General features: G+C 36.1%; 1 protein-coding gene across 8 annotated transcripts in view; it reads right to left on the bottom strand.

Annotated features, from left to right (window-relative positions):
- ASCC3 (activating signal cointegrator 1 complex subunit 3) overlaps positions 1-24488 on the bottom strand; it is a 372625-nt gene that overhangs the window by 235680 nt on the left and 112457 nt on the right. For all 8 annotated transcript variants that reach the window (XR_012433590.1, XM_005552273.4, XM_074037396.1 and 5 more), the window contains 2 exons: positions 16124-16324; positions 15535-15675 (listed from right to left, as the gene is read on the bottom strand). Coding sequence is in view for 7 of the 8 variants with exons in the window: in XM_005552273.4 (XP_005552330.3) it covers positions 15535-15675; positions 16124-16324 (342 nt within the window). In the remaining variant the exon portion in view is untranslated. The remainder of the gene's footprint in view (positions 1-15534; positions 15676-16123; positions 16325-24488) is intronic.

Genomic DNA, 24488 nt, shown 5'->3' with positions numbered 1-24488 from the left:
AATTAGCCAAAGTTTTGTTATGACAAATGGTATTTCCAAATAATTAAAAAAAAACTTCTTTGTACCACAAGTTAAAAATACAGGCAGAATACTTTTGTGCTTCTGAACTTTCTAGTACTTTTACACTTCTGTTTATAAATTTTCTTCCTTAGAGGTAGCATATATGTTTCTCTATTTTCAACTTTTAATTTAATTTAAGTAATTCAGTAAAAGTTTGGAAGTTCCAGACTTGTGAGAAAAAATAAACTTTCTTAGTAATCTTTGAGATACATCTTAATCACTATTCTGTCATTATTTTGTCTGTTGTTCATTAGCATTAGAATAATAAAACTGTAACTTTCACTCAATAAAGCCAACTGAGCTTATGTAAACTCCCTTCTCTCAGTTCAAAAGTATAAAAAGACAAGAGAAAATATTTAAAATAGTAACATTACACAAGTATATACACTAAGGGAATCGAATGATAAAAATATCTGATTCTAAGGCTGGGCTTCTCTCAAAGTTTTGGGGCCAAATTGCTGTAATTTGCAGATTATATCACTGCCTACACAGAAAGTCAAAGAGAATTTACAGATAATCTATGACTATTAGAGTAAGAATACTTAGCAGCATCGTGGGATATAATACAAAACCAAGTGTTCTTATCCTCCAACAACAGCCATTACAAAAATTTTTTTTTTAAATTAAATAGTGGCAAATAATACAAGATATCTAGAAATAAATCTTTTAAAATGTACAAGATCCATGAGGAAATACATTTTTGAAAAGCTTTAAAAAAGACTTAAAAAGTGGAAAATATGCAATACTCACAGGTGGAGAGACATAGTAAAGGTGTCAACTTTGTTCAAAGTATTGCAGAAACATAATTCTAATAAAAACCCAAATAGATCTTTTGATGTAATGAAAGAGTCCAATTTCAAAATTAAAATGTTCAGTAAGTAGCTAAGGCTATTCTAATACGAGAATAAATGAGGAGGCTGAATTTGCTTTATAATCAAGACTTATTCTAAAATGATAGTAATTAAAACAGTGTAGTCCTCAAGGAGGGCCAGATACAGATACACACACATACACAAACACACACACACACCACCACCACCACCAACAACAACAAATACAGCTCAGTAATAGCCACAATGCAACAGCAGAATTGAGAATATGGCAAAGATAATATTGTACTTCACTAGAAAAGGCTAGAAAGATGACAACAAAAGGGCTTTCTTTAGGTGAAGAAATAAAATAATAACCCTGCTCCTACCAAAATAACAATAAAAATCCAGAGAGACTTAAGACTTAAATCTACAATATAAAACTTCATTCAGAATAAAATCATTCAGAAGAAAAATGTAGAACTTCATACACTTGGGATAAACTGGAATTTTCAAAAAAACACAATGAACAAAAGAGGCACAAATGACAGAGGAAGTTTATAAATTTGACTATCTTATAATTTTAAGTCTATATGGCTGAACAAGATAAAGTAGAACTATTTCATCTCATTCTTGCTTATTACACCTAATAACCCTAAACAAAATGCATGAAACAGACATCGGAAGACTCTGAAAAGTGAAAAAAGAAGTAGGACTTGATAGGGACATCAGTACTCAAGGAAAGAGCTGGCAGGGAGTTCCTGGAGTTTCTTTCTGCATATTCCAGACTGGTGAAGAAGCCCACAACTCAGAATTTCAGTGGGTGCAGAACTAACTCCCCAAACAAACAAACAAGACTTCTCTTTCTATACAAAGGACTGAGAGGAAGCACCAAAGAGAAACTGAATCTTTTTGACAACACCAGCCAAACACCACAGAATGAAAGTGCTCCTCTCCCAACTCACCGTGTGTGAAGACTGGCACTGATGGGTGGGAACATGTGTAAACAGAGTATCGGCTACCATCCCACCCAGGAGATTTAAATAGGAAGGAAGTTCTCTGATATCATAATACTCAAAAAGTCAAGGATGCAACTGAAAATAACATGCTTACCAAGAGCCAGGAAAATACCAACTCAAATGAGAAGACACATGTAGCAGCTGCTAACTCTGAGATGACAAAGATGTTGGAATTATCTGACAAGACTGTTATTTTCATTTTACTTTAAGTTCAGGGATACATGTGTAGAATGTGCAGGTTTGTTACACAGGTATATGTGTGCCATGGTGGTTTGCTGCAGCTATTGACCCGTCCTCTAAGTTTCCTCCCCTCACTCCCCAAGCCCCAACAGGTCCTGGTGTGTGTTGTTCCCCTCCCTGTGTTCATGTGTTCTCATTGTTCAACTCTCACTTCTGAGTGCCAACATGCAGTGTTTGGTTTTCTGCTCCTGTGTAAGTCTGCTGAGGATGATGGTTTCCAGCTTCATCCATGTCCCTGCAAAGGACATGATCTCATTCCTTTTTATGACTGCATAGTATTCCATGATATATATATACCACATTTTCTTTATCCAGTCTACCATTGATAGGCATTTGGGTTGGTTTCATATCTTTGCTATTGTAAATAGTGCTGCAATAAAGATGTGTGTGTATGTGTCTTTATAGTACAATGATTTCTATTCCTTTGGGTATATACCCAGTATTGAGATTGCTGAGTCAAATGGTATTTCTGGTTTTGGATCCCTGAGGAATCATCATACTGTCTTCCACAATGGCTGAACTAATTTACATTCCCACCAAAGCATTCTTATTTCTCCACAGCCTTGCTAGCATCTATTGTTTCTTATTTTTTAATAACTGCCATTCTGACTGGTGTGAGATGGTCTCTCACTGTGGTTTTGATTTGCATTTCTCTAATGATCAGTGATTTTGAGCTGTTTTTCATATGTTTGTCATCCACATAAATGTCTTCTTTTGAGAAGTGTCTGTTCATATCATTTGCCCACTTTTGGATGGGGTTGTTTTTTTCTTGTAAATATGTCTAAGTTCCTTGTAGATTCTGGATATTAGACCTTTGTCAGATGCGTAGATTGCAAAAATTTTTCTCCCATTCTGTAGGTTGCCTGTTTACTCTGATAATAGTTTCTTCTGCTGTGCAGAAGCCCTTTAGTTTAATTAGATCCCATTTGTCAATTTTGGCTTTTGTTGCAATTGCTTTTGGCATTTTCGTCATGAAGTCTTTGCCCATGCCTATGTCCTGAATGGTATTGCCTAGGTTTTCTTCTAGGGTTTATATGGTTTGGGGTTTTAAATTTAAATCTTTAATTCATCTTGAGTTAATTTTTGTATAAGGCATACAGAAGGGGTCCAATTTGAGTTTTCTGCATATGGCTAGCCAGTTTTCCCAGCACCATTTATTAAATATTATTGGAGATCCTTTCCCTATTGCTTGTTTTTGTCAGCTTTATCAGATGGTTGTACATGTGTGGTGTTACTTCTTGTAGTATAGTGTGAAGTGAGGTAGCGTGATGCCTCCAGCTTTGTTCTTTTTGCTTAGTATTATCTTGGCTATACAGGGTCTTCTTTAATTCCATACGATACTTAAAGTAGTTATTTCTAATTCTGTGAAGAATGCCAATGGTAGACTGATGGGAATAGCATTGAATCTATAAATTACTTTGGGCAGGATGGCCATTTTCCCAATATTGATTCTTCCTATCCATGGGGAGGGAATGTTTTTCCCATTTGTTTGTGTCCTCTTTTATTTCACTGAGCAGTGGTTTTTAGTTCTCCTTGAAGAGGTCCTTCACATACCTTGTTAGCTGTATTCCTAGGTATTTTGTTTTCTTTGTAGAAAGTGTGAATGGGAGTTGATTCGTGACTCGGCTTTGTGCTTGTCTATTGTTGGTGTAAAGGAATGTTTGTGATCTTTGCACACTGATTTTTGTATCCTGAGACTGCCAAAGTTGTTTATCAGTTTAAGGAGTTTTGGGGCTGAGCTGATGGCGTTTTCTAAATATAAAATCATGTTGTCTGCAAAAAGAGACAATTTGACTTCCTCTCTATTTGAATACCAATTTCTTTCCCTTGCCTGATTGCCCTGGCCAGAACTTCCAATACCATGTTGAATAGGAGTGGTGAGAGAGGGCCTCCTTGTCTTGTACTGGTTTTCAAAGGGAATGCTTCCAGCTTTTGCCCATTCAATATGATATTCACTGTGGGATTGTCATAAATAGTTTTTATTATTTTGAGATATGTTCCATTGATACCTAGTTTACTGAGAGTTTTTAACATGAAGGGATATTGAATTTTAGCAAAGCCTTTTCTGCATCTATTGAGATAATCACATTGTTTATGGATTACATTTATTGATTTGCATATGTTGAATGAGCCATGAATCCCAAGGATGAAGCTGACTTGATCATGGTGGATAAGTTTTTTTTGATGTGCTGCTGGATTTGTTTCTGACAAGACTTTTAAAGTAATTATAAAAATCCTTCAAGGAGCAATTTCAAACACCCTTGAAACAAACGAAAAATTAGAAATGTCTCAGCAAGGAAATAGAAAATAGTTTTAAAAGCCTAATACAAAGTTCAGAACTGAAAAGTCTAATAACCTAAGTTAAAAACTCATTGGAAGAAATCAACCACAGAATGTAGACAACAAAGTAAAAGAATCAGTGACATCAAACATAGATCAAAGAAATCACCTAGACAGAACAGCAGAGAGAGAACAGATTGGAAAACAAAACAAACAAAAAACCCAGATCTCGGTGTCCTGTGGGATAATAACAAAAGATCTATTCCTGTCAGCCGAATCCAAAAAATAAAGGAAAAAACATGACAGGTTGAAGAAATAAAGGCTGGAAACTTCCCAAATTTGACAAAGGACATAAACCTGCAGATTCAAGAAAGTGAGCAAACACTCAACAGGATGAACTTAAAGAAATTTACACCTAGGCAACTCATAATAAAACTGTTGGAAACTGAAGATAAAGAAAGAATGTTGAATCTTTAAAGAAGCCCAAAAGAAACAACATATTAACTATAAAAGAATAATAATTTGAATGGAGTGAATTTCTCTTCAGAAACCACAGAGGTCAGAAGAAAAGTGGCATACTTTTTAAGGCCTGAAAGAAAAGAAGGCCTGGCCTGGTAGCTGATGTCTATAATCCCAGCCCTTTAGGAGATCAAGGCAAGAGGATCACTTGAGACAGGAGTTTGGGAATAGCCTGGGCAACACGGCAATACCTCGTTGCTACAAAAAACAACGTGGTGGCATGCGCCTATAATCTCTGCTATTCAGGAGGCTGAGAGGAGAGGACTGCTTGAGCTCAGAAGGCTGAGGCTGCAGTGAGCCATTACTGTGCTACTGTAGTCCAGGATTGATGACAGAGTGAGACCTTGTCTCTAAAAAATAAAATTATAAAAAAACAAAGAATAGAACTGACAACCCACGAATCTATTTCCAGCAAAAATGTCCTTCAGGAATGGAAGTGAAATAAAGATTCTCAGATTTTATGCAGAAAGGCAGCAACTGCCAGTAAGAATTGGAGTTTGGAGATTATTGGCCCAAGGGTATAATCAAACATGCATGACTATGGCTGCACAAAAAGAGGAGAGAAAACTACAGCTTCATTAGTGAAAGATGCCCAAAATTAGTGAAAGGTGCCCAGAGCTAGGATTCCGAGCTAGTAAAGTAGCTTGAAATCTAAAGCGAAGGATGGTTCCAAGATGGCGGAACAGGAACAGCTCCAGGCTACAGCTCCCAGTGTGAGCAAGGCAGAAAACGGGTGATTTCTGCATTTCCAACTCAGGTACCATGTTCATCTCACTGGGGCATGTCGGACAGTGGGTGCAGGACACTGAGTTGAGCCCAGTGAGCAAAAGCCGAAGTAGAGCAAGGGGCAAGGGGCAAGGGGCAAGGGGCAAGAGAATTCCCTTTCCTAGCCAAGTGAAACTGTGACACACAGTACCTGGAAAATTGGATCACTCCCACCCTAATACTATGCTTTTCCAAGGGTCTTAGAAAACGGCACACCAGGAGATTATATCCTGCACCTGGCTTGGAAGGTCCCACACCCACGGAGCCTCCCTCATTGCTAGCACAGCAGTCTGAGATCTAACTGCAAGGGGGCAGCAAGGCTGGGGGAGGGGTGCCAGCCATTACTGAGGCTTGAGTAGGTAAACAAAGCAGCCTGGAAGCTCGAACTGGGTGAAGCCTACCACAGCTCAAGGAGGCCTGACTCTGTAGACTCCACCTCTGGGGGTAGGGCATAGCCAAACAAAAGGCAGCAGAAACCTCTGCAGATTTAAATGTCCCTGTCTGACAGCTTTGAAGAGAGTACTGGTTCTCTCAGCATAGAGTTTGAGATCTGAGAATGGACAGACTGCCTCCTCAAGTGGATCCCTGACCCCTGAGTACTCAAACTGGGAGGCACCCCCCAGTAGGGGCAGACTGATACCTCACAAGGCCAGGTACCCCTCTGAGACACAGCTTCTGGAGGAACGATCAGGCAGCAACATTTGCTGTTCAGCAATATTTACCTTTCTGCAGTCTCTGCTGCTGATACCCAGGCAAACAGGGTCGGGAGTGGACCTCAAGCAAACTCCAACAGACCTGCAGCTGAGGGTCCTGACTGTTAGAACGAAAACTAACAAAACAGAAAGGACATCCACACCAAACCCCATCTGTACATCACCATCATCAAAGACCAAAGGCAGATAAAACCACAAAGATGGGGAAAAAACAGAGCAGAAAAGCTGAAAATTCTAAAAATCAGAGTGCCTCTCCCTCTCCAACAGAACGCAGCTCCTCACCAGCAACGGAACAAAGCTGGACAGAGAATGACTTTGACAACTTGACAGAAGAAGGCATCAGACGATCAAACTTTTCTGAGCTAAAGGAGAAAGTTCGAACCCACTGCAAAGAAGCTAGAAACATTGAAAAAAGATTAGATGAATGGCAAACTAGAATAACCAATGTAGAGAAGTCCTTAAATGACCTGATGGAGCTGAAAACCACGGCACGAGAACTATGTGACGAATGTACAAGCTTCAGTAACCGATTCAATCAACTGGAAGAAAGGGTATCAGTGATTGAAGACCAAGTGAATGAAATGAAGAGAGAAGAGAAGTTTAGAGAAAAAAGAGTAAAAAGAAATGAACAAAGCTTCCAAGAAATATGGGAGTATGTGAAAATACCAAATCTACGTATGATTGCTGCACCTGAAAGTGACGGGGAGAATGAAACCAAGTTGGAAAACACTCTGAAGGATATTATCCAGGAGAACTTCCCCAACCTAGCAGGGCAGGCCAACATTCAAATTCAGGAAATACAGAGAACGTCACAAAGATACTCCTCAAGAAGAGCAACTCCAAGACACATAATCGTCAGATTTACCAAAGTTGAAATGAAGCAAAAAATGTTAAGGGCAGCCAGAGAGAAAGGTCGGGTTACCCACAAAGGGAAGCCCATCAGACCAACAGTGGATCTCTTGGCAGAAACTCTACAAGCCAGAAGAGAGTGGGGGACAATATTCAACACTCTTAAAGAAAAGAATTTTCAACCAAGAATTTCATATCCAGCCAAACTAAGTTTCATAAGTGAAGGAGAAATAAAATCCTTTGCAGAGAAGCAAATGCTGAGAGATTATGTCATCACCAGGCCTTCCCTACAAGAGCTCCTGAAGGAAGCACTAAACATGGAAAGGAACAACCGGTACCAGCCACTGAAAAAACATGCCAAAATATAAAGACCATCGATGTTAGGAAGACACTGAATCAACTAACGAGCAAAATAACCAGCTAACATCATGATGACAGGATCAAATTCACACATAACAATGTTAACCGTAAAAGTAAATGGGCTAAGTGCTCCAATTAAAAGACACAGACTGGCAAATTGGATAAAGAGTCAAGACCCATCAGTGTGCTGTATTCAGGAGCATCTCACATGCAGAGACATACATGGACTCAAAATAAAGGGATGGAGGAAGATCTACCAAGCAAATAGAAAGCAAAAAAAGGGAAGGTTGCAATCCTAGTCTCTGATAAAACAAACTTTAAACCAACAAAGATCAAAAGAGACAAAGAAGTCCATTACATAATGGCAAAGGGATCAATTTAACAAGAAGAGCTAACTATCCTAAATATATATGCACCCAATAGGAGTGACTAGATTCATAAAGCAAGTCCTTACAGACTTACAAAGAGACTTATACTCCCACACAATAATAATGGGAGACTTTAACACTCCACTGTCAACATGAGAAAGATCCATGAGAGAGAGAGAGTTAACAAGCATATCCAGGAATTGAATTCAACTCTGCACAAGCAGACCTAATAGACATCTACAGAACTCTCCACCCCAAATCAGCAGACTATATATTCTACACAGCACCATACTGCACTTATCGCAAAATTGACCCCATAGTTGGAACTAAAGCATTCCTCAGCAAATGCACAAGAACAGAAATTATAACAAACTGTCTCTCAGACCACAGTGCAATCAAACTAGAACTCAGGATTAAGAAATTCACTCAAAACCACAAACTACATGGAAACTGAACAACCTGCTCCTGAATGACTACTGGGTACATAACAAAATGAAGGCAGAAATAAAGATGTTCTTTGAAACCAATGAGAACAAAGATGCAACATAACAGAATCTCTAGGATACATTTAAAGCAGTGTGTAGAGGGAAATTTATAGCACTAAACACCCACAAGAGAAAGCAGGAAAGATCTAAAACTGACACCCTAACAACACAATTAAAAGAACTGGAGAAGCAAGAGCAAACACATTCAAAAGCTAGCAGAAGGCAAGAAATAACTAAGATCAGAGCAGAACTGAAGGAGATAGAGACACAAAAAACCCTCCAAAAAAATCAAAGAATCCAGGAGCTGGTTTTTTGAAAAGATCAACAAAATTGATAGACCGCTAGCAAGACTAATAAAGAAGAAAAGAGAGAAGAATCAAATAGATGCAATAAAAAATGATAAAGGGACTATCACCACCAACCCCACAGAAATACAAACTACCATCAGAGAATACTATAAACACCTCCATGCAAATAAACTAGAAAATCTAGAAGAAATGGATAATTTCCTGGACACTTACACTCTCCCAAGACCAAACCAGGAAGAAGCTGAATCCCTGAATAGACCCATAGCAGGCTCTGAAATTGAGGCAACAATTAATAGACTACCAACCAAAAAAAGTCCAGGACCAGATAGATTCACAGCCAAATTCTACCAGAGGTACAAGGAGGAGCTGGTACCATTCCTTCTGAAACTATTCCAATCAATAGAAAAAGTGGGAATCCTCCCTAACTCATTTTATGAGGCCAACATCATCCTGATACCAAAGTCTGGCAGAGACACAACGGAAAAAGAGAATTTTAGACCAATATCCCTGATGAACATCGATACAAAAATCCTCAATAAAATACTGGCAAATCAAATCCAGCAGCACATCAAAAAGCTTATCCACCATGGTCAAGTTGGCTTCATCCCTGGGATGCAAGGCTGGTTCAACATACGCAAATCAATAAACATAATCCAGCATATAAAGAGAACCAAAGACAAAAACCACATGATTATCTCAATAGAAGCAGAAAAGGCCTTTGACAAAATTCAACAGTCCTTCATGCTAAAAACTCTCAATAAATTCAGTATTGATGGAATGTATCTCCAAATAATAAGAACTATTTACGACTAACCCACTTCTCAAAAAAGAACAGACACTTCTCAAAAGAAGATATTTATGCAGCCAACAGACACATGAAAAAATGCTCATCATCACTGGCCATCAGAGAAATGCAAATCAAAACCACAATGAGATACCACCTCACACCAGTTAGAATGGCAATCATTAAAAAGTCAGGAAACAACAGGTGCTGGAGAGGATGCAGAGAAACAGGAACACTTTGTTGGTGGGACTTTAAAGTAGTTCTACCATTGTGGAAGACAGTGTGGCGATTCCTCAAGGATCTAGAACTAGAAATACCATTTGACCCAGCCATTCCATTAATGGGTATATACCTAAAGGATTATAAATCATGCTGCTATAAAGACATATGCACATATACATTTATTGCGGCACTCTTCACAATAGCAAAGACTTGGAACCAACCCAAATGTCCATCAGTGACAGACTGGATTAAGAAAATGTGGCACATATACACCATGGAATACTGTGCAGCCATAAAAAAGGATGAGTTCATGCCCTTTGTAGGGACATGGATGCAGCTGGAAACCATCATTCTCAGCAAACCATCGCAGGAACAGAAAACCAAACACCGCATGTTCTCACTCATGGGTGGGAACTGAACAATGAGAACACTTGGGACATGAGAAGGGGAACATCACACACCGGGGCCTGTTGTGGGGTGGGGGGAGAGGGGAGGGATAGCATTAGGAGATATACCTAATGTAAATGACCAGTTAATGGGTGCAGCACACCAACATGGCACATGAATACATATGTAACAAACCTGCACGTTGTGCACATGTACCCTAGAACTTAAAGTATAATACAAAATAAATAAATAAATAATTTAAAAGAATGTTAAAGCAATAAGCCCAATGCCAGGTTGAGAACTAAACAGTACATTTATGGGACATAAGAATATAATTTACAGATATTCAGATAAAACTGCAACCTGGGCATATATAATATCTGCCCCTATCTCCATCTACCCTTTATTCCCACCCTTATCCCATATATTGAAATAATCAATAGACTACATACCATAGGAAAAATCGCCTTGAAGGAAGAGTAGATTAGAGCAGTGTGACATCGAACACTGCCTGTGATTGAGCTCATGCGTATTCACAGCACCACACCCTGTCAACTACAATTACTGGAGCTTTGGTCTAGCAGAGTAATACAAAGAAAATTCAGATTTGCCTTTGCAATTGCTTGAGCCTAAGAGATCTGAACAGAATCTCCCTCTATTCTCAACCAAAAAATAAAGAAAAGCAAAACGTGAAATATCCTATCTCAACTCCCAAAGGTACACAGATAAATGCCTCCCCATAAAAGGATGAGGAAACAAATATAAAAGCAGAGAACAATTCCAGAACTCAGAGCAAATGCTTTGCTTTAACACAAAGTTACTGCCAGGACAGGAGAAATCTTTTCTAAAATTTGTAACCAGTGTTTTCACTGATGTTCAAAGGAACACTGCTCAATGGAACCACTGAAAAGTACAGTGAATATTGTAAAATAGTAACTCTTCATCAAGGATACATTTAGAGGGAGAAGTTTGAAACCAATGTTAGATATAGAATAATGGAAAATAATGTTGGAAAAGTAGATCAGTGTTTTAACCAATGACAAATTTATGGTGTTTTTCAGAGTTGCACAAAACTGCATTTTAGCTGTACACCAGAAAGATATTTGTTGCCTATACTGTTTCTCCTAACAGTAAATCTTATAGTTATATAATTCTCTCTTGTAAAAGGAAATTTTACATTCAAACCTCAATAAAATCATAACTGCTGCTATACCTGAAGGTCCCTAGTGAACCACAAAATACATCACATCTCATAGTATACTTAATTTATACAAGATTCTTAACAAGCTAGGTAGTTGGACTTAATTCAATAAGCAATAAAGAACCAATGAAAGTTTATGAGCAAGAGAGTAATATGATCAGAATGGCAAGGGAGAAAATTTGCAAATGAGATTAATTTGGCTTCCTATATTTAAAAAAAGATTAATAATACTGAGATTGTTAGAAAAAAACACAAGGCAAATTTAAGATTATATTTAATTTAATCAATGCTGATTATTGGGAAACTTATTTATCAAAAATAGATAACATGAATAATTAAGAAGCTATTAAAAAATTTCAAAATGAAAGTGAGGAAAGCAAGAAATTCAAACTCCACAAAAAAAGTTGAATATATATGTACTCCCACATTCTTTACATTATTCTCTGGTTTGCTTTGTCTATAGCCTCATCTCAAAGGCAGCAACAGCAGAAGTTTTTAATCTGCAAGAATCTGTGAAAAGGGTAGAAGGACAGAGTAAAAAGATTAGAAACTATATAGTTTCAATTCTACAAAAATTAGCAACTCCAGAATTAGAGCAAGCACAAAAAGTTCAATTAATAAACTATTTTTGAGGCCAAGCACCTAGTCCCTGCCCTTACATAGTCAAAAATTACTGACGAAAGATACAGAGTCTAGCAAAGTGCAAAAATGGGCAAATGGGTAAGAAATACATGTTCATAAACCTTTTAAGAATATAAAATTCTGTAGATCAGTCAGGGTAGTGGGAAAAATGAATAGAGAAAGACGGAAACCTTCTTGGAAGGCTGGGAGGTTTTGCAAAGCCTCGGGAGAAAATAAAAGCTGAAGGTGGCTAATTCTCTTACACTGAAGCAGAGGGCAAAGGGTAGATAACAAGGGAATATAAGGGAACTCACTCGATAAACTGGCTTACTTATGTCTCCGGACACCAATCTTTGATCATTTGCACACAGGACCACTATCTACTCGGGGGATTGACAATGTTAATTACCCACAAATTGTGTTTGCTCCAAGTCTTTGTCATTAAATCTGTACTAAATAAATACAAACGTCCCTGGCTTATTGGGGCTGCACTCTCATTGGCAGAGCTGCACTCTCATCAGTGATGGTAAGCCATGCAGTCCCCTAGCCGCGGTCTGAGGCAAAATACCTGTCTGTGTACTTCTTACATCTGTCGCTCGGCCAGAGTCTGCGGGACAGACTACGCATAAATCTAAGTAGATTTTTTTGGTTTTACTTTCTGCTCCTGTAAAATGGAGATATTACCCAATAGAGTTCTTGTGAAGACTCACGGAAGTTGCACATATGCATTTAGCATAGTAACTGACTCATAAATTGAATTTAAATGTTACCTCCCTTGTCTTTCCATAAACATCCTTGCGTTAGCATCAGTAACATACTCAGATACAGGACAAGAGCAATCAAAATTTTACTTGAGAGTGATCCAGATTTTTAAAACTATATCAGGTCCAAAAGCATAGATTTTGTACACTAGGTATTATTTTATGAATATAAATGAATGGTGCTACAGGATTCAAGGAAGAAGTAAATACAAGGTTTGAACTGGGTTTTAAAGACTGGGCAAGATTTGAACAAATGTCAATAGATAAAGGAAGATACTAAGAAAAAGGAGAAAACACATGAGGAAACTTACTAAAAAGCAACGTCCATTTAAGAAAATGTTATTTGAGCAAGGCTATTTTAGAAAAAGCAAAAATAGCCTGACTATAGTTTATATTGAGAAGCATCTGGGAGATAAGGTTGAAAACCAGGCTGGATGTAGACAATAAAAATAATCCGATGTCATATATAAGGCACTTTGATGTATCATGGTAGTTTTCAAATTGTTTTGGCTTTGGGACTCCTTTGTAATCTTTAAAATTATTCAGGTCACAAAGAACTTTGTCTTTTTGAATATTTCTTTATTGAGATGGAGTCTCACTCTGTCACCCAGTCCTTTATTATTATTTATTGAGATGGAGTCTCACTCTGTCACCCAGTCCTCCCCACTTCATGACCTAAACGAAGTCCAATTATCTCCCAAAGGCCTCACCTCCATTACTTGTGGACTAGGGCTTCGACATATAAATGGTGTTTGGGGGTCGGGGAGATGGTATGTAGACATTCAGCCCATATGCATGACCTTATTTGGAAAAAGGGTCTTTGCAGATGTAATTAAGGAAAGGTTGTTAAGATGAGATCATCCTGACTATGGTGGGCCCCAAATCCAATGACTAGTGTCCTTAAAAAAGGGGAGTAGGGGAAAAGACAAGCAGGGGAAAAGGTCACAAAGATGGAAGCAGAGCTTGGAGTGATGTATCTACAAACCAAAGAATGCCAAAAATTCCCAGCAGCCACCAGAAACCAGGAAGCATAGACCAGACACTGTCTCAAAGCCTCCAGAAGGAACTAACTCTGCTGACACCTTGATTTCAGATTTCTAAACTCCAGTACTGTGAGAGAATTAAGACTGTTGTTTTAAGCCACTGTACACCAAAGATAAAATTCTAAGCCCCCCAACCATCTGAATGGACCCCTCCTCTTAGCAAAGGCATTCCAAAGTTAACCTGAAAAACTAGTTCAGGCCATAATGGGAAGTGAGAGCAGGACAAGCCTCATTATACTCTCCCTCCTTTTGGAATTACTGATAGAATAGACTTTTTTAAGTCTGATAAGAAACATTTACAAACTATTCTCGCTGAATAGACAGGCCTCCTTTCTTTAGATAATAACTCTTTCAACCAATTGCCAATCAGGAAATCTTTACATTTACCTATGACCTGGAAGCCTCCACTTCAAATTGTCCTGCCTTTCCAGACCAAACCCATGTACATCTTACATACTGATGGATGTCTCATGTTTCCCTAAAATGTATAAAACCAAGCTGTACCCCAATCACATTGAGCACATGTCATCAGGACCTCCTGAGGTTGTCACTGGTGCATCCTTAACCTTGGCAAAATAAACTTTCAAAATCAATTGAGACTTGTCTCAGATACTTTTGGTCTATACCACTGAGCTTATGGTATTTTGCTATGGGGAGCCCTAGGAAATTAATTCACACTCTAATCACATTTTAAATCAATATCCACTCACTGTTTTAAAAGTTCTATTATATATTTTCCATATTTTCCATCAAACTATGAATTTTTCCATTAATATCTGGTCATCCACTATTTTATTTTTTACATTTCTTTTTTTTTTTTGAGATGGAGTCTCACTCTGTTGCCCAGGCTGGAGTGCAGTGGCGCGATCTCTGCTCACTGCAAGCTCTGCCTCCCGGGTTCACGCCATTCTCCTGCCTCAGCCTCCTCAGTAGCTGGGACTACAGGTGCCCACCACCATGCCTGGCTAATTTTTTGTATTTTTAGTAGAGATGGGGTTTCACCTTATTAGCCAGGATGGTCTTGATCTCCTGACATTGTGATCTGCCCGCCTCAGCCTCCCAAAGTGCTGGGATTACAGGCATGAGCCACCATGCCCAGCCTATTTTATTTTTTAAAAACACAATGAACTTCACCTAACTTACATATTGCTTTCAATAATAATCATCTAGTTGAAATGTAAATATTTTTTCTTACTTAGTCATAAGATTCTTGAAGACAGAAACTGTATCTTAAGTGTCTTTATTGTCATGCATTCATTCATTTCTTCTAATATGGTGCTATATACAGTGCATGATTTAATAATAATAACTTTGCATTTGATTAAATAATGAATGACCAAAAAGCTTTATTGTATGTTAAATCATTCTTATGGAATAGTTTGGAATACTAGTGCAATCATTTTAAGATCTATGTATGTCCCTCCTCTTAAAATTAAACTCTGGTCTTATTTATATCCTCATCCCCTACTGTTTTAAAAGAATAGCCTTACTGCCAATAGACTTGGAACCTAACAATATTCAAGATGCAGTAAGAATCACAGGAGTTAGAAGGGACACCAGAAAACAAAGTACCAGCAAAAACTCTTTGTAGTACAGAGATAAGATGTGGTTATAAATAAAAGTTCATTATATTATGTTTGTATCACCTATTCTAGTTACTTAAGATATAGTCATTTAAAAATTTTGCAATTACCTAAAAAAAGAATGGTATTAAACAAAAAATCTAGGTAAACAACATACCTGAGTTCGTAAAATTTCACTTTTTGACAACTGCATGTCACCAGTCAATTCTTTCACAACGATGCCTAGTGGCTCTAGACGTCTGCTGAAGTAGTTTGTCATTTCAGCTGCCAAGGCTTTCATTGGAGCAACATATACAATCTATACCAAAGGAACACTAGCTTGATTAATGAGCAAAAACCACCATGTCATTTGTCTTACAGTAGCCAATACAACTCACAATTTATTGTGAAATATGATTGTAACTACTTCCAGTGAAAAATCTTAATAGTGATATATGAAAAGTCTTATTTTTGTGAGATACGTGTGTAGCTGTTTAAAGAATAGAATTTGTTTACACAGCTGCATCACTTTGAAAATTGGTTTGCTTTCAAAGCTAAATGTATTTTCATAGCTTCTTACATGGTAATAGAATTTTCATAACACAAATAAGAACTGCCTTAATAGTAATCAAGTAAGTCAAGCCGTATTACTTATCTGATTTCAAGTACAATATCTTTAAGAACTTTCAAATTTCATGTTATATATAACCGCAAATTTATTTTATTCCTTACAATTTAAAAAGCTGTTGTCTGGTTTATTTACTTACCTTAAATTCATTCTTTTTGATAACACCTTGTTGAAAATGTTGGCGAATTTCGTGCAAGACCGTAAGCATTGCAATGTTGGTTTTTCCAGCTCCTGTAGGGGCACAAATCAGCATGTTCTCATTGGTGTTGTAGGCAGTCTCAAACACTATTGACTGGATTCTATTGAGTCTCTTCATTCCTTTAAAAGCCAGCTGTCCAATCTAAAAAAAAAAGGCATCATCCATTATAAATAGTAACAATGTGAAGGACCCATACAAATCATTATGTGCAAACATTTATTTCCTTTGTTTCTTAAAAAAAGACTAACTTGTAGTTTCACAATGTGTCTTTTATTTAAACGGAGGTGTATGCAGTTGAGAATAACTGAAAAATATTGTACAATTCGAATGTACTTGAAATGGTAACTCGATAAATTTGAAAAATATGACTCTATACCTAAATTTTAGAATACAATTCTTAAGTAAAAAAGATGATAAATTAGTAATGTGAGAAAGCAAAATTTAAGACAGGTATTTTTTTAGTTCATGTTCATTTACAAATTTCATCATGATGTTCTAATTTATCTAGTCTAGATTAAAGATGACTAATGAAACAGCAAACAAGATACTTCTTGAAGATACAAATCAATAGCAAATTCTATTTCATGTGTTTTTAAAAAAAACTTAAAAAAAATGCAGCTGTAATAGTAGGAACAAAAGCCATAGACTACACTTACACAGAGTTTGCACTGCAACATGTGCAGGTGTAGAATCTTTGATACGATTTTGTTTAATCCTCAAAACAATTATTTGGTGTAGGTACTCTTATTATGTCCCTTTAATCAAAAAGAAACTAAGACCCAGAGCAGTTAAATAATTTTTTCCTAAAATTTTCCTATATAAAAGTCTTATATGAAAACTAAAGGTCTGAGAGTAAACAAAACACTGGTTGAGATTATTTGCAGAAACTTGGAATGGCTATATTAATATCAGAAACAATAAATTTTGAAGCCAAGAATATTACCAGCAAAACAGAAAGTCATTTCGTAATGACAGAGGTAAATTAATCAATATGATATAATAGTCCTAAACATTTGTATAACTAATAACAGATCTTCAAAATACATGAAGTAAAAACTGAAGACATGCAAAGGGAAATAGGCAAATCCACCATTATAGTCAAAGATTTCAATATCACTCTTCAAAATCTGTAGAACAAGAGGCATGAAAATCAGCAAGGCTACCATAGACTTGAATGGCACTATAAACCAACTTGACCTGATTGACACTTAATCATCTAACAATAGTAGAACACATGTTCTCTTCCACTGCTCTTGGAACGTTTAAGTTATAATATATTCTTGGTCAAAAAACAAGTCTTAATAAATTGAAAAGGAAGACAGTCATGCAAAGCATATTCTCTGACTGCAATGGAATTAAATCAGGTACGCTTATTAGAAAGATACTTGGAAAATATCTAAGTATTTGAAACAAAATAGCATACCTCCTTAAAGAGCACACTTCCTACCACTGATGAAAGAAGAAATCAAAACAATTTGTAAGTATTCTTAACTGAAGGGAAATAAAAATTTATTATGTCAAAATTTGTAGAGACTGCTAAAATAATACTTAGGGGAAATTTTGTAGCACTAACCACTATATTTAAAAAGAAGATACCACATGATCTCACTCACATGTGGAATCTGAAAACGTTCATATCATCGAAGTAGAGAGTATAATAGTGGTTACCAGAAGCTACAGAGGACGGGGGGAAGAAAAGCATGGGAAAAGGTTGGTCAATGAGTTCAAAGTTATAGTTAGATAGGAAGATTAAGTTCTGGTGTCTTATTACACAGAGACTATAGCAAATAATAATGTATATTTCAAGATAGCTAGAAGAAAGGACTTTGAATGTTATAATCACAAAGAAATAATAAACATTTAAAGTGACAGATATGCTAATTACCCTGATTTGATCATTATGCACTATACACATGCATTAACACATCACATGGTACCTTTATTTATTATTTGTCAATTACAAATAAAACTTTTCAAAATAATCCATTAAAAAAGAAAAAAGAAGGTTTCAAAAGAATAACTTTATTTTCCAAAATAAAAAATTAGAAAAAGAAAAACAAAACCAAAGCAGAATAAAGGAAATAATTATAAAGATCAATGAAACAAAAAACAGAAAAGGATGATTCTTTGAAATTAATAAAATTGATTAACCTCTGGGCAGACTGATCAGGAAAAATAAGGGAAGATACTAATTATCAATACCAAGAATGAGAAAAGTGGCATCACTAGAGATAATATAGGTATTAAAAGAATAGTAAGAAAATGTAATGAACAACTACATGCCAGTAAATTTGACAACTCAGATGAAATGGGCAACTTTCTTAAACAACATAAATTGCCAAAGCTCACTCAAAAACAAATACACAACCCCATATCTATTAAAGAAATTAAGAATGAGGTTAAAATTATTTACACACAAAAAAACAAAAAAACCTTGAGGGCCAGAGAGATTCTCAAATGAATTCCACCTAAAGTATAAGATGGAAATAATATCAATTCTACATGGAGTTTTAAACTATTTCAAAAAAAAAAAGTAAAAAAAGGAATACTCCCCAAATCATTCTATGAAGCTATCACTGCCCCAATATAAAAGCCAGATGAAATAAAATCACAGACTAATACCCCTCAAAGCATAAATATAAAATTATAAACAACATAATACATCACAGAAAAACTTCATGATCATCTTAATAAATGCACAAAAAGCTTTTTACAAAATCGAACATTCATTTATTATTATTTTTTGTCTTAATTTTAGCAAACCAGAAGTAGAGGAGAATCCCTCAACCCAACAGAGGGCATCTACAAAAATGTTACAGCCGTTCCCATCATATTAACAGGGTAAGACTGAATGCTTTCCTCTAAAACCAGGAATAGGAAGGCTGTTACACTCACTCACCAATTAACATTGTATTGGAGGTTCTATCCACTTAACATTGTACTGGAGTGCAATCAGAAAAGGGGGGGAAAAAAAGGAAATAAAGTCATTAATATAAAAAAGGAAGAAAACAATACCTGTATTTAGAGATGACCTGATTGTCTATGTAAAAAATCAGATGGAATTTACAAAAGAGCTCCTAAAGCTAATGTGTGGATTCAGGAAGGCTGGAGAATGCAAGACTAACAACTAAAAAATTACATTTCTATATACCAGCAATGAAATACCTGAAAGCAATTTTGTTAATCAATAAAAATAGCACTCTGTTATGAATTTCTTAAGGATAAATATGAAAAGAGATGGGAAAGACCTGTATACTGAAAACTACACTATTTTGCTAAATGAAAGATACAATTCTTAAGACGTCTTCTTTTTTTTTTTTTTTCCCCAAACTCATCTACAGATTCAATGCAATTTCAATCAAAATCCCACCAGGCGTTCCTATGGAAATTGGCAAGCTGACTTTAAAATTCATATGGAAACACACATGACCTAGAAGGAACAAAACAAATTTGAAAAAGAATAACAATGTTAGGGAGCTAAAACTACCTGATACCAAAAATTATTAAAACACTAGAGAAATCAAAACAGCATGGTATTTACATAAACATAAACAAATAAATCAAGGAACTGAATAGAAAATCCAGAAATAAATCCACACATATTTGGACAACTGATTTTTGACAAGAGCTGAAAGGCAATGTAGATGACAAAGGTCAGCATTTTCAATAAATGATGCTAGAACAAATGAGTATACACATGTTTAAAAAATGACTTGAATCCATACCTTGTGTCACATACAAAAATTAACTCAAAATGAATCACTGACTAAAAGTAAAGCCTGAGAGTATAAAACATGTAGAAGAAAAGATGAAAGAAATTCTTTGTGGATGTGAGTTATGCCAAGATTTCTTAATTAAAATAAAAATCTATAAACAAATCAGTAAATTTCACTTAAGCAAAATGGAAAACCTATTATCTTTAAGATACTGTTAAGAAAATAAAAAGAGAAGCCATAGAATGGGAGAAAAATCTTTGCAATACATATATCAGATAAAGTACTTATATGTAGAATATATTAAAAACTCAACAAAACAATAAAGAAAATAAGCAATTTAATTTTAAGAGTAGGTAATGATGTGAAGAATCATTTCACCAAAGAAAATATATAGATGTCAAATAAGCACACATAAAAATGCTCAACATCATTAGTCATTAGGGAAATAAAAATTAAAATCACTATTATGCACCTATTAAAATGGCTAACATTTAAAAAATTGGCAAAATGTTTAATAATTTAAATATTTTAAATTGCAAGTATTGTTGAGCATGTAGAGAAAAAAGAATTCACACATACTGATAGTAGATAAACTAAATGTACAATCACTTTAATAAAACAATCTAGCAAGCTTTTTTTGTTTTGTTTTGTTTTTGTTTTTTGGTTTTTTTTCTTTTTGAGACTGAGTCTCACTCTGTTGCCCAGGCTGAGCTGCAGAGGCACGATCTCGGCTTACTGCAAGCTCTGCCTCCTGGGTTCACGCCATTCTCCTGCCTCAGCCTCTCGAGTAGCTGGGACTACAGGTGCCAGCCACCATGCATGGCTAATTTTTTTTTGTATTTTTAGTAGAGATGGGGTTTCACCAGGCTAGCCAGGATGGTCTAGATTTCCTGACCTCATGATCCACCCGCCTCAGCCTCCCAAAGTGCTGGGATTATAGGCGTGAGCCACCGCATCCAGCCCAATCTAGTAAGTTTGTAAAAGTTAAACAAACATACAACTAAACTAAATGTACAATCACTTTAATAAAACAATCTAGCAAGTTTTTAAAAGTTAAACCTATACCTAACATACCCCTTTGAGGGTCTACCCAAGAGAAAAATAAGTATATGTACATACAAAAAGATGTATATGAACGTTCATAGCAGTTTTACCTGTAATAGCTTAAAACCATTCAAATGTCCATCAATAGATAAATGGATAAACAAAATGTTATATATTCATACAATGGAATACTACACAGCATTGGCCGGGTGTAGTGGCTCATGCCTGTAATCCCAGCACTTTGGGAGGCCGAGGCGGGCGAATCACAAGGTCAGGAGATCGAGACCATCCTGGCTAACCCAGTGAAACCCCACCTCTACTAAAAAAAATACAACAAATTAGCTGGGTATGGTGGCAGGTGCCTGTAGTCCCAGCTACTCAGGAGGCTGTGGCAGAAGAATGGCGTGAACCCGGGAGAAGGAGCTTGCAGCGAGCCGGGATCATGCCACTGCACTCCAGCCTGGGCGACAGAGCGAGACAGCGAGACTCCGTCTCAAAATAAAACAAAACAAAACAAAACAAAACAAAACAAAAAGAGATCATAGTAGTATCTCTTAGGCCTAGGCAGGCCAATTAAACATCTGAGAGTACCACTGATACTTTCTTCATCAATTTCTCCTGATCACTTAGCCTCGGAAGGACAGTACAGCACATTTTTCAGGATACTGGGCTTATAGTCAGAGACTCAAGTTAAAATACTCGCTTTGCCACTATTTGCAATATAACTTTTAAGAAACTTAAGATCTCTAAATTATATTTTCTCATCTGCAAGGTAATATTGCAAGTATGACCTGCAGGTAACTTAAGATCTCTAAATTCGATTTGCTCATCTGCAAGGTAATATTGCAAGGTAAAGGTGTTATCTTTATAACACAAGGAAGTTACAAAAATTAATTTAAAAACAGCTAACAATTATGGAGGGCTCACTATGGGCTAAGCACAGGAGTCCTTGACATAAAATATCCTAATTATTTCTATAGCCATACCAGAATATTTTGTAGATGAGGAAAATGAAACTTGAAAAAGTTTGTTTCAGTTCACACAGCTATAAATGGTAAAGCTAGTATTTGAGGTCATAGAGTATAACTTCAAAACCAGTCTTTAATTAGATAATATATAAAAATCATATACTATAAACCATACACAGAGATGGTACTTATTAAATACGTTGAAATAAATTAATGGTAGCTATTATCATTACTGTCATATGTCATTTCATTTTTATATAAGATTTACTAAAATATTGCTGTGAATGAATGCAGCAATTTCCAGTTTTTATAGACTTATGACAAGAAACAGAGTATACTATCCATAAACTACAAATCTGATCATGTCACATTCCAGCTTACAAAATGTTCCAAGACTTCTCATTGACTCTTCATTACCATTCAAGTTTAAGCTCAAAAGCAATCTCTGGTTCTCTCCAATTCCCTAAACAATTGTTATCTTTATTTCTTTACACTTCACCATATTTTAGAAGATTTAAGGAACTACCATAGCTTCTCTCGACAACTAGACACTCAGACAATCCTCTTTATATATTATTATTATGACCCGTAACCACAAATATTGAAATGAGTCCTTTATATGTATTTCTGACCCATTGGATTGAAACTGAGGGTTCTGTTTTTTATTACTCTTTGTATTACCCCAGTACCTAATCAATTGCCAGGAACATAATAGGCTGCTAAATAAATTTTTATTGAATGATTTTATGCTGGCTACTAGCAAAAAGAACTATAATTAAATGAGGGGAAAAGTTTAAAGATATACACTGCATACATAATATCCTCCAAAGAAATACTAAATTGAATCTAACCAAAATATGTAGCAGTTTAGCAAAAGCCCTATAATCAACTTTCAGTAAAAAACTTATTTCTGTGTTTTTGAAGGTTATAATTCAAGAAATAAATAAAGTATCAGAAGAATATACTAACAAACAAAACCTATTACATACATAGAGGTTTATAACATTCTAATCAATTCAACAATCGTTTACTGATTGTTATTATACTAAGGAGTTCTGTCAATACAAATATTTGTTTTCATAACAAAAGTTAGACAACGTTTAAAATGATCCTTAAAATTGACTAATTTCTGGGTTTTGTTGATTTTTGAGACAGCATCTGGCTCTGTTGCCCAGGCTGAAGCGCAGTGGAGCAATCATAGCTCACCGCAACCTCAAACTTCTGTAGACAAGTGATCCTCCTGCCTCAACCTTCTGAGTACGTGGGACTACAAGTGCATGTTACCACACTCAAGTAACTTTTTTTTTTTTTTTTTTTTTTTTTTTTGCAGCTGGAGTGCAATGGCGCTATCTCAGCTTACTGCAACCTCCGCCTCCTGGGTTCAAGCAATTCTCCTGCCTCAGCCTCCTCAGTAGTTGGGACTACAGGCGCCTAACACCACGCCTGGCTAATTCTTTGTATTTTTAGTAGAGACAGGGTTTCACCATGTTAGCCAGGGTGGTCTCGATCTCCTGACCTCGTGATCCGCCCAGCACAGCCTCCCAAAGTGCTAGGATTACAGGCATAAGCCACTGTGCCCGGCCCTAACTTTTTTATTTTTAGTAGAGACAAGGTCTTGCTGGTCTTGCTCAGACTGATCTTTGAACTCCTGGGCTCAAGTTATCCTCCCACCTCAGCCTCCCAAAGCACTGGGATTACAGTTGTGAGCTACCACACCTGGCCCTAGCTTGTCGTTTAAAGGAAGAAAAAGGCATATTTAAAATCAGATTAAATCACTAAGGTTTCTATAATAAAGATATGAACTATATGCTGAGGTATGTAAGGGAGAGGCAGTCACTAAGCATGCCATATCAGGTACAAGAAACAGGATATTAGAAAAACACTTAGGGCTAGTGAAAAGCAGTAGCAAAGATGATGAAGATGGAAAAGTAGGCCAAGAGCAGACTACAAAAAGCCACATATGCCACAATGAAGGAGCTGACCTTTTCTTCACTCATTTACCAAGTTACTAAATGAGTACCAAATTATTGAATGACATAGCCGGGGACTTTTTCAGCCACTAGGGATGTAACTGTGAACAAAAGTGACACAGTTACTATTTAAGGTCTCTTTTAAGCAAGGAAGCTGCATATTATATTTCCTATTTGGAATATAATAAAAAAAATATTTAAAACCATAGAAATAATAAATTTCTCTTCTGAGAACAAGAAGGCTTATATTTAAATTATGAAAGAAAAATTCAATATGAAGAAAAGACATTATAAAGACTCCTCTGGAAACATCTCTAAAAGGTTATTTTAGAGACTACGTGAAGAAATTATCAGAGGGAACTGAGACCTAGAGAGGTTAAATAACTTACTCAAGTCCACACTGCTAATAAATTTGGTCGAGACAGGATATAAACTCAGTTTGTCCTAGCTCAAATACAAATTACCACCCAATTTACTGTTTAAAATAATATGATGATTTATCTTGCTGGTTAAGTATTCTCTACATTTATTTCAAAATAAACATTTCAAAAAAGTCCTTATAATATTCTTGCATATATATACATCACTCTATATATATATGCATATA

The sequence above is a fragment of the Macaca fascicularis genome, chromosome 4 (assembly GCF_037993035.2).
Source record: "Macaca fascicularis isolate 582-1 chromosome 4, T2T-MFA8v1.1".
Lineage (NCBI taxonomy): Eukaryota > Metazoa > Chordata > Mammalia > Primates > Cercopithecidae > Macaca > Macaca fascicularis.
Note: the sequence above shows the minus strand (reverse complement) of the source record. Positions and strands in the feature narration are given on the sequence as shown.